Genomic DNA, 14,997 nt, shown 5'->3' with positions numbered 1-14,997 from the left:
AATTTAGCTTTGAACGATGGTGGGTGCATTTTCCAAACATATTACATCAGCTTGTCGAGCATTCATTTTCACGGCAAGACAAAGGTCTTTAAAATCATGCATGACTCCAAAGTGATCGGTCCAATCAAAGTATTTATATATCTTGTTTTAGCAACTGCTTTATTTTATAGGAGCAGAAATCCACCCTGAGTAAATCAGATGTCTCGTGAACACACCGTGCTGTTGTCCACTCGCTGCTGTTCATTTCAAACACAGTGGGATGAAAATTAAGTCATTTTGAGCGCAATAATTAAACTACAAACTGTTAATTAAAAGGGTGTTGACAGTCATGATTCAGCTGTGAGAAGTTACGCCAGCATTATTAGCGGAGTAAAGACGGCTGTTTGTTGGGCATCACGGCAGCGTGTTAATGAGCTACTAATCAACAAAGAAACTGGAGCGAGGGCGGAAGGTTGTCCTCAGAAAGGAAAGTTGGAAACGTTCTCTGTCTCCAGGCAGCGCCCTTTGATGTGAGTCTTTTGTGCTCTTCAGTAAGATATCATATCGCAAACTGAACCGGCTTTGAACTTCCAGCTTTGTTTCTTGCTCGGAGTTCCTTCTGCTGCTTGAAAAGAAAAAAAAAGAGCCTAATCCCCTCGTTCTTTCTGTGTGTGACTTGCTGGGGTTTCCTTAAAGCCCCCTGGCTTTGATAGAGATAACATTAAGATAATTGGACATTATGTAAATGATGACTCGGGAGCTCAAGCCATAATGTGACTGAATAGGGCTGCGTTTTAACTCGCTAAGACATCGGCGCTGTCCTTTGGTTGTGACGTTGACCTTATAAACCCGCAGCTCTGTCACACATTAACAGGAGGAGCACTGTTCTGAAATGGAAGAGGACATCGCATCATATGACTTCATGAACTCGGCCTTTCAGAAAACAAAACACACATTACAAAGAAAAAATGGAGAGAGCGTTTAAAGCTAAATAGCAATAGCTGTAAATTCGGACTTTGCTACTTTTCTGACTTGCTCAAACTAGCTCTGTATCTAAAGGTCAAAGGTCACTCTTTCGAGGATGCCGATGTTCACATTTTGGACAGAGACGACAGATGGTTTGAAAGAGGAGTGAAAGAAGCCGTCTATGTCCACTGTGAACGACCATCTTTGAACAGAGGGCGGGGCTTACAACACCAACTGTCTGCCATCTATAATCCAGTTTTGAGATCCCTTCTCTGGCGCCTTAACGCCCACTCGCACCCTGGGTCATTTGACCTCAGTAAATCGCATCATAGGGTGGGGCCAGGTTTCACAGCGGGTTCACCCAAAACCTTTGATTGTGGCCATGTCCACACTAATACGTTTTCGTTTGGAAACGCATGTTTTTCTCTCCGTTTTTGCCTTCCGTCCACTCTGAGACGGCGTTTTTGGTCAAAGAAAACGCAGCGTTTTGAAAAACCTCTCCACAGCGGATACATTTGAAAACGCCGTTTTTGCGTCGCGGTGTGGACCGCGACACCCGGAGCCTTTTTGAAAACGATGACGTATTCTAGTCATATGATGCAGTCATGTGACCAATTAAACAAAGACAGCGGAGGGCATTATACAGCAGTTGTTTTGTTTGCTCTCAATTTTGACAGCCCTATTAAAGATTAATATCAGTTTGTACATGCTCCAGATAGCACTTTTGCAACTTTGTAGTTTTGTGTTACTCGCAGCAACAACTCCTCATTGTCTGGCCGATTAAAAAACTCAGTCATTTTCCAAAGAGCCGGAAAGTAAATAAACAGCAGACAGAAATGACACAGGTTGAATTGTCTTACATTTCACTCATGCGTAATACAGGAACGTAGCGTTTTCGATGGTTTCAGTGTGGATGAACAACTGGTCGGAAACGCTTGAAAACAATAGTGTGGAGCGTTTTTAAACGAAAACGCTGTTTTCAAATTGATCCGGATTAGTGTAGCCATTTTCACACCTTGGATCATGTGATTAGGTAGAGGATCAATAGGGGGTGCAGGACCCTTTTGGGGACACTCCCACAGGGCTTAAATTTGTTTAGAACTGAAGAAGCTTCTCGGATGAGAGGTGAAACGTCTTCAAGGAAACTTAAAGAAGTCCAGACGCTTTTCTTTCCAAGCTCCTTAGATTGCTCACAGTTATATGCCTGTCTGTCAGTGCCTCAGTTTGAGAGTGGAATTAAAAAACGAGTGGAGGGGGTAGTTTCATTCCGGTGAATGAGCATGGAAATTAAAGATATTCGTGAGATATCAAGTAAAAGTATAATTTAATGTGTCTGTGTCAGACGTCAATACCCAATTTGAGTCCCACTTGGATGTCTGAAAATGTGTTGGGGAAAAAAATTTTTTTGAAGAGCTCCCGAATCCCCGACCTCACCATTAAATGAAATGCATTTCCTGAGTCACGGCACTAATTGATGGATTTCACTGGCGTATGAAGGAACCCTCGTACATGTGCATCAATTTGTGCCTCACCATGGAAACAGTGGAGATGTGTCAACAAATCAGTTTTAGACCATGCATTTAATATCTATTTACTACATTGTGATTACCGGGAGGGTCGTTTAAAAGCAGCACGCTTCACTGCCTGGTATTTTTGGATTCTGCTATTTTTAAACGTACATGTTCACATCCTGTTGAGTGTGTCTCGCTGACTTGTACGACAGGTAATTTGTCTCGATTATTACTGCCACACATCACCGATTCCCCCATGTTGCTGCCATGTTCCAGGGGTGACGTGGACGTGTCAGCTGTGTGTCAGTACCAGATAAGTAACGTGAAGGAGGTGTTCAAAGGGTCCTACAAGGAGTACAGAGAGGCGTCCCAGAGGTGGGGACGCTACACGGGTTCTGTCCCCACACCGCGGCCGGGATCGGTAAGAAACTGCCCATGTCAATGTTTAAATTTTTGATCAAGTTGTAGACAGCTTCACAGAGCAGGAAAATAGTCCCTATGGGATAGTTAAGGAGGGAGGGAAAATGGGTGATGTGGCGTAGCTTGGAGGCCAAGGACATAATGATCCAGCTCCACAGGAAAGGAAGGAGAGGAAGGGGTGTTAGCAGGCGGAGGTGAGAGCCAGTGCGAAGCAAAACTGAAGAAGAGGAAGGGGTGGAGGGAGGGCACTGGTTTGTAAGCCAGCTAACCGTGCCAACCTGTGTCAGCTGCAGCTAAGAAGTTTTCTCCTCTTCCTCTTTCTCCTTCCTGGCCCTCTTACTTTCTCCTCATATCCTTCTCCCTTCCTTTCCCCACTTCATTTCCCTCCCCTGTCCCTCCTTCTTTTCTCTCTTTACTGCAGTGTATAACCAACTCAGACAGGGAGAACGGCTACAACAGCTCCCTGCAGCTGCCTGACGCCACGCTCAACTTTGCCAAGAAGCACCCTCTGATGGAGGACAAAGCTCTGGGCCGCCTCCTGCTGCTCACCAAGGGCGTCAACTTCACGAGGCTGGCGGTGGATCGTGTCAGCGCCCTGGACCAGAGGCCGTACAACATGCTCTTCATCGGCACAGGTAATGAATCGTGATGCTGGCATGGGTGTTTGGCTAAAACACTGATGTTTTTATTGGGGGGAAAACGCATCACCAATCGTGTACACTCCCTCCTCAGAGCCTATTCCCACTGCTCAACTGTTTACACTGCACACGCTTCTCCCATCCCTGGCACTTCAACAAGAAAACTCTGATTGCTTCCATTGCTACACTTAAACTGAAGCAATAATTCAAGTCTTTTAATGCCCCCTACCCCTCCAGTGACTTCTCGGCTGCTTTCAGCGCTTCCACTTCAACTGTCACTTCAGCTAATTTTTGCTCTTTAACTAACGGCCCAAATGCTGTGACATTTCAACTGCAGTCGCTGCTTCCATTCCCACTGACACGACTATTCACAGCTCGCCACCCGTCTCCGCTCACTGCAGCGCTAGAGGCCAAGAGAGCATCTTGCTCTGGAGCTTCAAAAAGAAAAAAGGCGATAAAGTTGAATCATCGTCTTTAAGCAGACTGCACAGTGTTCATGATTTATGATGTTTCTGTTATTTTTTTGACCCCCATCTGTAGAGCTGGGGTGTTCTCAGCGTGCCGGTGAAAATATATGACATGCATAGAGTGTTTGTCATAGAGATAAGAGCTTACGGGCCGTGGCAGCACAGAGGAACAGGTACTGGCATAAGGTACGGTGGCACGAAAACAACATGCCATCTGGCCAGACTTTAGCTGAGTTTCAATTAGGGGCTAGATTTGCATGCTGAGATCCGTCTTCATGCATCAAAGGAAACGTCTACACACCCGCGACTTAATTAATATCTCCAGTCAGTAGCCATTGGGCCCATACGCAGGTGTCCTGTTTTGGATCAGAAATCAGCCCGCCCTCCCGGAGCCTTAATCCTGGATAATACACATCTAATAGCGGATTCCAGGGACTGTGAATTTGAATGCAGCCCATCTCATGAATGGAAAGACTCACCTACTTATCATTCAGATCACTGCAGAGACAGAGTGACTGGGACAACACTGACAGTGTGACAACAGCGGACTCGGGGCTTCTCTGCTGGCAGGCGGTGAGGCCAGCCCGGACACACACATGGCCGCTGCTGCTACGACACAAACACACACACGCGCGGGCGCTAGCACCTTACTAATGGACACACACAGATATGCACACTCACACTCTCTGAGCCAAGTGCAGTCATCCCCGCTTGTCGTGCTTCACGGCACAAACTCAACGGGGCCCTTGGCAGACGTGCGCTCGCAGTGCCAATTGGGCTGCGGGCTTGATTAGCTATTAGCGACGGCATAGCGACAGCTGATGTGAAAAAAAGAGACAGAGAGAGAGAGAGGAGGAGAAGTGCTTGACAACACTGTTTTTAAACGGGGGGGAAAAACAGGCTGTGGGATTGAGGGATTAGCCGACACTGGTCTGTGACGGCGTGAGAGGCGAGTGCGGTGATATGCCTTCTGCTTGCTATGCCTGTATGTGTATTTCCATCTCTCAAGCCCCCCTCTGGCTGCTGGGTTAGCTTTTCACATTATCTGTGACAGTCTCGTAATCAAGAGGACCACAGAAGAAAGCGCATGTCAGCACATAACACACACACGCACACACACACACATCAAGGTCACCCCACCAGCTGTGCCTGAAATACCTTTCATCACCAGGGATCTAAACTTGTTCACAATGCCCTACATGAAAGGAGCACAGGATCTCCTCTTCCTCTTCCTCCAGCATCAGCTCCCCACACACCACTTAAAAAAAAAAAAAAACCTCTTCAAATGCTGTTACCCGAGGTGTTGAAGGGCCAGGAGCACCTCCAGTCTTTTAAATTCATCTTTAGTTTGTTGCTGAGCTGGAGCTCAGTACGGCAGATGGATGTTCCAGCAAGAAAATTTCCTTTTCGTGACCTTTTCAATCACAAATTGATGTCGATGAAAACGATTGATGACACTCTGGCTTTGCGCATTAGTGATGCACGTTTTTCTGTTGGAGGGGACTTTCTACTCGTCTTCGGTTGCTTTTTTTTCCAGCCAATATTTTTAAATTTAAAATTTAAAGCCTGCATATATCTTAAGGTTTTCAAAAAAAAATGTTCTGCACAGCCTTTGCACCAAACACCAAACCAAACAGATTTGCACGACAGCTTTGCACCTGCAGGTTCACATGCTAGCTAACACCAAATTGGACCAAACTGAAAGCTGATGCTGAAGGCAGGCAATCTCATGAGGGAGAGGTGTGGGACTGAGAACTTCATTACTGAGTGAAAAAAGAGGCCCGTGTATCCATTTGCTGCGAGACAGTATCAGTTCTCAAAGAATATATTTGTGTCAGGTTTTTTCTTACACAGTCTACACAATAGCAGACAGGAAACAGGCAGAAAGTTACTCAACTGGAAAGAAGCATACCCCAGAATCTAAGTGTTTAAACCAGAACTACAGGAGGCTGTAAAAGCAGCCGAAACAATTATGATACTTCCAACATCTCCATGCAGCGGGTTACGTGAAACTTTGAAAAACCTTTGCAGGGAAAGAAATAAAAAGGGGATGTTGCAATATAACAGCCTTTGTAGTTAAAACTGTAGTTAAAGTGCACAATTTTGTTGACTGGTCAACAAAACCTTCACATGCGCAAAGTTACACTTGAAGATAATGCAGGCCTTGCATTTTGTATTCAGTTAAAGCATGTCGGTATTGTATACATGTCTGACCCTTGGCGTGATGCTGATGTGTGGCCCGTAGCGAAGCTGGCCTTGTTTTGAGTCACACCAGGAAAAGCCCAGGTGTAATTAATAACACCACTTAGAGCTGCACTGAGGTCAGCTGCTCCATTTACGGCCTCTCTCTATTTGTATACCGGCTCTTCAGCACATCAGAGGGGCAAGTACATATGATCAGTGGTGTTAGTTTAGTTTTACCTGTTTTGGGGGGGGGGGGTTTCTTGCCACAGCAAGAAAAAAAAATGCCATAAAACCTTAACTGTTGCCTTGCTAGCTTTTCAGACACTCAGCATGAACCAGGAGCAGTTGAGCAACACACTCAATCAATAGTTCATGAAAAAAGTGTTTGCTGCATAGGTTATATTTTTGCAGCTTGTGCTTTAATATTTAAATTGTTGGCACCAAAGGAGTGCCTGTACATTATCATATTTCATCATTAATATTTAAATGAGCTCCTGTGCGTGTGCGTGCGTGTGTGTGTGTGTGTGTGTGTGTGTGTGAATATATTAGGATGTCAAATGTTGTGCAGTCACAGGTGATTGTGTGCTGATCATTAATATTTAAACTGATGGCTATGCAGTGACAGGTGCATGGGGTAATTTACTGTAACATATCGCTATGGCGCAGGTTTGTTTTTTTTTTGTAAATATTTGCCAAAATTGTATGATTTATATTTAAATTCCCTGCTTTGCTGTCAAAGGTGTCCTGGGTGTTCTGTGTTGCACCAAAAGTGCACCAAAGTAAACTCGATTGAAAACTGCCATGTGAATAGGACAGAAGTAAATTGAGCTCAAATCTTCTTCGTCTTCTTCCTCTCTGTGCTGCAGCGGAGGGCTGGCTGCAGAGGGTGGTGATCCTGGGTTCAGAGGCCCACGTGATAGAGGAGATCCAGCTGTTTGAAACGGCCCAGCCAGTCGACAGCCTGACCATCTCCCACGCCAAGGTAAGAAAACAACAACAGGATGTGTTTCAGTTGTTGCTGTTTTTACACGTGAACGTCCATTCACACAGCCCAGAGAGACCGCTGACATGTGAAGTGAAGAAAAGGGATGCTCTCACGCCAAATCACAGCAACAGTTTCCTCAATGTGCTTTATATTGTAAGATAAAGACCCTACAATCACACAGAGAAAACAGGGAAAATCCCAACAACCATGGCAACTGTTTGTGGGTGAGATATATTAACAAGGGAACACTTTGTCTTCTAAGTTAACATGTTAGAAGCAGGAAAAAAGGTGCAAGTTTAAAGATTTGAGTTTGACAAGGGTCAGACTGTGATGGCTACCTGACTGGGATGAAACATCTCCAGAACTGCAGCTTTTGTGAGGTATCTATCCAAATGGCTCACTGATAGACACGGGGAGCAAAGGCCGGCGCCTGTGGTCCAATCCAACAGACGAGCTACTGCAACTCAAGTTGCAGAAAACTGATGGAAAGACATCAGTATGCACAATGCACCACACTTTGTTGTGTATGGGGCTGCATGGCCAAAGAGCAGTCACGGTGCCCATGAAACCCAAACTAGGAATAAAACAGCACATCTTGACCATCTCTGGCTTAGCTGTGTCCAGTCCTACTTAAACCCTTAAAAATAAAAGAGTTACTAAATGCTGTGCAGTCATATTTATGTTAGCGATAGCCGCTCACACTGTGAAACTGTGTTTCCTGCAAGGCATTCACAGTACTACACTCGTGTTGCACGCATGAAACATGTTGGTAGTTTGAGTGTTGCTCGAAGCATCTGACACCTTCCTCAGCCCCAAGCCGTTAACTCATCGGTATGTGAAGTGGGCGTTAATATTAATGTAGGATACAGCCCCTTAATTGGAAAGGTGTGGAGGGAAGGTGTTTTTAGGTGTTGCCACATGCCGAGTGCTCGCTGGAACACGCTGACACCTCGAATCGCTCCGGTGCCCCTTTAAAACACTCTGCTTTCATTTAGTTCAGACTCAGATTTAGATTAAAAACATGCCTTCAAGGACCAGTATGTTGGATGCAGTAGCACAAATGAAAGACAGTATTCACGGTTAGTATTCAGTCCACCTGTAGCTTCATTTTCTGTCTCTTTAGAATGTCTTCATATCGTATCAATTAGCATCTCTGAATTAAAATGGAAAAAGCAAAAAAATAAATTCTAAATTTTGCCGATACAGCAGCAACCAAAATGAGGACACGACCTATGCAAACTACTCTTTGATCATTATCCTTGTTTATGGAGTTGTTCTCTAAGCCTGCCTTATGATGTCCTTCAACACGGCAACAACTTCATAACAAGCATTTGAATAAAGTCGTATAATGGCCCTATTTTTTTAAATAGCTTATTGGTAAGCTGTTGTATAAAGTAGAAAACACTCCAGCAATTTACACAATATATGTTGTCACTTTGATTTGTGGGACAGCGTTCCCAAAGGAGGGGGAAAAAAGGATGCACAGAAGCATCTTTCCATAGCATTGATAGATTTCAACCTGCTCTAACTGTGGCTCCCATGCACATATTTCTGTGTTTCACCACAACCAGGGAGTGTGTCCTCTGCTTCAGAGCAGGCTGCTATGTCTTCACAGTATCCCAGAATGGACCAAGCAGAAAGACTCTAGCAGCGCCTTTAGCGAAGTGACGTCTACATTTGGTTCTGTTGCACACTTGGAAAGCAGGTGTCTCGATACATAAAGAAAGTCAGAACAGACCACATTTAATTCACCTCATCTTTTACTCTACTATTTGAATTTGAACTTTCAGCTGTTTCCATGGCACCACACACTCCTAGGTGTATTGTTTTCTGTCTTTGCGAGAGATGAGAAATCTTAATGGTCTCTTGGGGATGGGGGCTACAAAGTTCCTTTTTGTTTTGGGAATCTCCTGTCTGGTTGCTCTCTCTTCGTGTGATCACATTCCTTCAGCGTGCTTTTTGAATCTGCTTTCCCTCTTTGTTGTCTCATCATTTGCTCATTGGTATCCAGTGGAGGCAGTGCTGCTTTGTCTTGTGATGATTTGTTGCCTGATGAATCTGAAAGTCTCTTCACAAATAACAGTCATTACAATCCTTCACCACAGCGGGGAATTGAACCCTTGGCCCTTCTGTTTTCTCGGCTTCTCTGAGCTGTCATCTGAGCCTGTGTGCTGACGGCTGCTGTGTCCCCGCGGCTCTACAGCAGCGCGTCCGTCGATCGATGGCCTTCCGACAGGGCGTTCCCTAAAGCTTCGTGCTTATCTCATTAATGCTGGCTTAGCTGCGATCAGACATTTTATAACAGCATTTTGCGAAAAGAGTGCAAACCAGATTGGATTTGGAGGAGGGTCCGGGGGGGGGGGGTGAATGTTATTGTAATTGAGAGTGATTATCCCATTATCTCCTCTAACCCCTAACTGAGTCACTCTCTCCCTCTCTCTCTGTTTATCTTTCTTCTGGATCTGGACTTTGTCTTCTTCTTCTTCTTCTCTTTCTGTCTCTCTGTAGAAGTACTTGTACATCGGATCTCGTTCTGAGGTTCTCCAGCTGCCCTTGGCCAACTGCAGCCGCTATCAGTCTCAGCCAGACTGTCTGCTCGCCCGGGATCCCTACTGCGCCTGGGACAGCGAGGGTAGGGCCTGCGTCCGCATCGACCTCCACCGAGGGTGAGACTAGTACCTATGTACACCCATCCATCCATACTATACTGAAAAAATAATTTGCTTTAAAGGAATCTGCTGATGTACAAATGTTAGTCAAGCATCTGAATCACCCCTGAAACAAAATGTACCCCTTTAACTGTTTCACTAATTGGAATATTCCAGTGCCTGATTTCATTTATCCAATCATCATTATCTAATGATGATTGGATCTATCTTCCACTTCACTGCTCTAAATTATAATTAATAAGGAAAACTATCATATCTTTTTTCCACTGATTCATCTCAACAGCACCGCCAGTCCGGTCAACTAGTGACATGGCTCTAATTTACGCTCTTAAGAAAAGTTCAAGCTGGTTATATCCCTTTGTGACGAGTCGGTACGGCATCTGACACCAGCCAGTTACACTTCCTCTCATCTCAGCTCGCCTCGGGTACTCGTGTCGTGTTAAGTCTGTGTTTGTCCCAGATTTGCAAGAGTGTCTCTGCGCACCTTGCAAATCATCTCCTCTCATCAGGAATCTGTCAAGGAACCGGCAGCTAAAAAGTCTCCAGAGACTCAAAAACTGCTTAGTAATCATACATCACAGTAACTGTGAGTCGGCAAAAGAACTCAGTGTATATGAACTCAACAGAACTATAAAGAACTTTGTTTTTTTGATGTGGTTGAGTTTGCTTGCACTGATTTCTTTTATTTAATCATCACGTCTTTAGTTACAGAAAGTTGGAAATAACGATACAGGGCTCTAATGACTGCTGCCTTTTTACATCCTTTAGTGTTTTTGACACTGATCGATCTAGAAATAAAAAAAATAAAAATAAAAACTACTACGAATCCTATTACTACAGAGATTCCTTCATTTGCCAGTGAAATGCATAAATCCTATAAAATAAAATTTTTAGACTTTCAGCCTGAAGCTGTGAGGTAACCTTGGCTTTCTGTACTGTTACAATTTTTATTTTATTTCTACTGAAATATCTGTCTGATTAAATACATTTTGTTGTTAAAGTGTTGGAAAAACTATTTTTCTGTGCATTTTTTATTGATTCCCCTTATTCTGTGCATGTTTCTTCCGCTACTAAAATGTTCTCGGTTCCTTATTGTAACATTATTAATCTTCCTCTCTGCTTTCTGCCCTCTTCTCTCCAGGTCCACCTCCTCCCTCTCACAGGACCTCATGCTGGAGAGGTTCAACCGGGGAAAAGCCAAGTTTGATAAGCCGGTTTCCATCCCCAGCCCTGGTGAGTGTGGTGCTGACACCTCTCTAGTGGCCCCTTGTGGGAATTGATTGTCAGTGCAGGAGCAAATCAGCAGCAAGTAAAGGGAATGGACTCAGCGAGTACATTTGAACTGAGCTGAATAAATTGAATTAAGCACAGGAGAGCTGGCTAGTGCAGAATATGAAATGGATTTATTATTATGGATGACACTTAACCCCCACTCTTGTCTCCTCTTCCCTGCACCCTCCGCCCCTCCTCCACCTCTCCTGCGCAGAGCACTCCCGTCTCAGGAACGTCACCGTTGTGGTGGGGTCTGACATGGTGCTGCCCTGCCAGCTGGTCTCCAACTTGGCTCAGCCTTGTTGGGTTCTTAACGACCGTGAGCTTCAGCTGGGTGATCCGGAGGCAGGAGGGCCGCGCTTCGACCGGACCCTCAAAGCTCTCATCATCCCTGAAGCGGGCCAGTTGCAAGCGGGCCGCTACATCTGCTACTCTGAGGAGCAGGGAGTCAAGTTTCAGACAGAACGCTACCAGGTGGCAGTGGTAGCCAGCGCTCCAGTCTTCATGGAAGCACGGGCTCCGGACAGCAGCATGGGCCTCTTCTGGGTGCTGGTCATCACGCTCGGAGCAGCGTGCCTGCTGCTTCTCGTCGTAGCTCTGTACCTGCGCAGGAGGCTGAAGCTGGCCCTGGGAAAGGGAGTAGACATGAAGCCTCTCGAGAGCACCCTCGTATACCCCATCACCCTGCCTAAGGAGCCGCCCACCTTTGTGCCTAGCAAGATGCCCACGGATGAAGACCGCTTCTGGGAGACAGGTGCCAACTACTATTATTCAGACGGCTCCCTGAAGATCGTTCCCGGTCATGCCCTGGGGCCCAACAGTGTCAGCAGCACGGCGTCGCCCAGCGCCATACCCGGCCAGCCCATCCACTCCCCCAGCCGTCTCAGCCTCACAAACATCAGAGGCTCCGGTAGCAACGGCTACATTCGCCTCAACCTGAGCACAGCAGGGGAGGAAAGGGCTAGCGGGACTGGTGCTGGGGGAGGTGGGCTGGGAGGCCTCGGCATGGGTGGGAACGACTACTCCAGCCCCTTCAAGGAAGAGCTGAGACGCACCCTGCAGCAGAGAAGCGTGCTACCTGACGCCAACCCGGAGGAGTCGTCGGTGTAGGCCCGTCCTCCTCCGTCTCCGTTCCCCGAGTTTGAAAAAAAACAAACAACCAACCTACCTCTGTCCTTTCGAGGATGCCTGCTCTCTCTCTCTCTCTCTCTTGCAACAACATGCTGTCAATTCCCCCGCGCTCTCTCTCACTCCCTCTTTCTCGCTCCACCAATGGCTGTTTGGCTCACTGTAGACATTTATAGCACACAGCATGTTAAATATACACACTCATACACTGTGTTCGAGCGACATGAACTCTTCTAATTATTGTGTTTTGGACAACATGCAGTCATGGTTGTGGCTTTTTCTGCTTCCACTGTGCAACCGCCACTTGTGTACATTGTGTATTTAAGAAAAAAAAAAAAAGGACGAACGCAGGGGAGAACACCTCGAGCACGGAAATCAAACAAATGGCGTTACCTGTTCTCAGAAGGGCACATTTCCTCTACAAAGAGCGGACCAAGCGAAGCGTTTTGCCCCAGTTCTCAAACCACTTGACAAACGACAAGGACAACTAACTGGAAATATTGAACTGATTCTCTGTCTTTCTGCTCCTTTGAGACTTTTACAGCTTACTGCACTTAAAAACTGGAAGCGTGTCTTCCCTTTTTTTGTATTCGTGAGCCGAGAGTGTGAGAGCAGTAGAAAAAAAGCCTAATCTCTAAGCAAGACGACAATCATGTCCCCGAGCTTTGTACGGGATGGAAAGGAGAGAGGAGAGAGAGAGAAAGACAAAGAGAAGAAATTCAATGGAAAAAGACGTTTTTTAAATATTTTTTGTTGAATGAAGGACAGTCTCTCGAGACAGTTTGTATTTTCGCCCCTTCCACACCTTGTATTTACCACCCGAGAAAGACTTCGATCTCTTCCTTTTTGATTTGATGTGATGACCGTTGCTTTGAATTAAGACATTTCTCGTTATTCTTTTGCTCTGGAAATACGGCAGTGTTCAAATAGTCATCGGCAACAAACGGCTCCCCACTTTTGAATGACAATGCGAGGAAAAGCTCCTGGCGTTACATTACTCCTCGCACGGCCCTGCATGGCGACCTTCAAACACACCTTCAAGTCCACTATACTTCAAGTGCACTCCGTATGACATTTATTAAGAGTCACAGAGTGTGACAGATAGGTGTTTTGGTTGCACTTTTTTTTTCTGTGGAAGCTTGTGCAAAGGCTATTTGCATTCAGCTCATAGCAGCTGAGCAGTAATTGCACACTTGATTTCAAATCGAAGTTGACGTGAAGACATTTGGCACGGAGAATGTAGCTGAGCCCTCGCTGTTGCGACCGCTGTGGATGTCTCAATAAGTGCTTTATATTCGATGTATTTGGTGAGGGTGGCAACTTGCACTGCCAAGAAAGAAACTACCCCTCCCACACACACTTTTACACACACACAGACACACTCACAGTCCTCTGAATCCCAACCATCCTGGACTACAGTGTGTTTGTGATGGATCCTTAAACCCCCTTGAAACCCCCCTCCCTGTTACCGATGCCCAGAGACGGACCCGGAGCTACTGTGGACTTATACAGACGGAGAATAATGTAAAACATGACGACATGAAGAGAACATACACACACTCATACATACATACAGTGTTGATGGACAGACAGACTGAATGAACCTGTACCGACAAACACGTGGCTCCAGACAGAAAGTGGCCAGAAACCAGTGAAAGGTATTGTTGCACTTAATTAAATCCATGAAAGCAGATTTAAGAAATGTCATAGCCATAAACGATTTCCAGTTCAGAGTTTTAGCTCTTGCTGCTGCTCAGTGTAGTGTTGCAAATTATTTAGTTTATTTATTTGGCTTCTCTGACACTTCGGTTGCCCAGAGTGTCTCTTAAAGGAGTAATTCAACATTTTGGGAAATTCACTTAAGGTGCTTTCAAACATGCTCTCCTTACTATTAAAGAAGCCCTATTATACTGTTTTCCCAAAGCAGTGCTTATATTCATGAATTCTACTGAAGTAGCTTTTGATGATTCACAGTTCAAAGTCCTTATTTATCTCAAACTGCTTTATACTCCTTCACATTTTCCCAAACAGTCATGTAGGCTGGTTTGGAGATGGGCCAGTTCTGGCCCCCGGGCTTTACGTTTGACACCCGTGTCTTTTATATACACTGACCAAGTGTGGACGTGTTTAACATGAGCACCCACCATAGTAACAGTATTCCTGTGACCAAAAACACTGAAAAGTACAGTAATCTTCACTGTTTACTTATGGTGAAAGTCTAAACACACAAGATCACCTCACAACCGTGTACCAATCTAAGAGATTGATGAACCCAATATGGTCACTGTCTGAAAAGGGTTTTATTAAATAACTGAGATACCGCTTTCACATCTGTCTGTTAATTATGATGCTGAAAGCAGGCCAACTGTAAATACACAAATGCCAAGTGCAGCCCAAAAATATGAAACTGGAACATCTTGAGCTTGAATCTGTTTTACACTTTCTTTGACAGAAAGTTAATAATGCATTAAAGGCCAAACTAGTTATTTCTTTACTGAACTGATGGATCTAGCTACCATGATGGTTCTCACCAGTTTGCAAACACATTTTGCTAACTTTTTTAAGAAATGTGATTAGCTGTTAAATTTTTGGAAAGTGCTAACAATGCTAATGCTGACTAATGCTAACCAAGCTACATTTGTAGATTTTATATCCAAGCACAGGCACACAGACTCCTGTACCACACAGTTGACCAATACGTGGCATCAACACCACAAACTCATTTAAGAGGTTTGGTGACTCAAATTAGCAGAAGTGAGGCCTAGAAAACAGCAGCTA

At 45.1% G+C, this 14,997-nt stretch overlaps 1 protein-coding gene across 1 annotated transcript in view; it reads left to right on the top strand.

Moving 5' to 3' along the window:
• The window catches only part of sema4c (sema domain, immunoglobulin domain (Ig), transmembrane domain (TM) and short cytoplasmic domain, (semaphorin) 4C), a 105,220-nt gene that overhangs the window by 88,863 nt on the left and 1,360 nt on the right, over positions 1–14,997 (top strand). Inside the window, exons 11-16 of the mRNA XM_040049969.1 lie at positions 2,733–2,877; positions 3,298–3,511; positions 7,032–7,147; positions 9,659–9,816; positions 10,961–11,052; positions 11,306–13,877. Of these exons, the coding sequence (XP_039905903.1) occupies positions 2,733–2,877; positions 3,298–3,511; positions 7,032–7,147; positions 9,659–9,816; positions 10,961–11,052; positions 11,306–12,201 (1,621 nt within the window). The 3' untranslated portion in view covers positions 12,202–13,877. The remainder of the gene's footprint in view (positions 1–2,732; positions 2,878–3,297; positions 3,512–7,031; positions 7,148–9,658; positions 9,817–10,960; positions 11,053–11,305; positions 13,878–14,997) is intronic.

This window comes from Simochromis diagramma, unplaced genomic scaffold (assembly GCF_900408965.1).
Source record: "Simochromis diagramma unplaced genomic scaffold, fSimDia1.1 OVJJ01000159.1, whole genome shotgun sequence".
Taxonomy (NCBI): Eukaryota; Metazoa; Chordata; class Actinopteri; order Cichliformes; family Cichlidae; genus Simochromis; species Simochromis diagramma.
The sequence above is the reverse complement of the archived record's forward strand: the minus strand, read 5'-3'. Positions and strand labels throughout refer to the sequence as shown.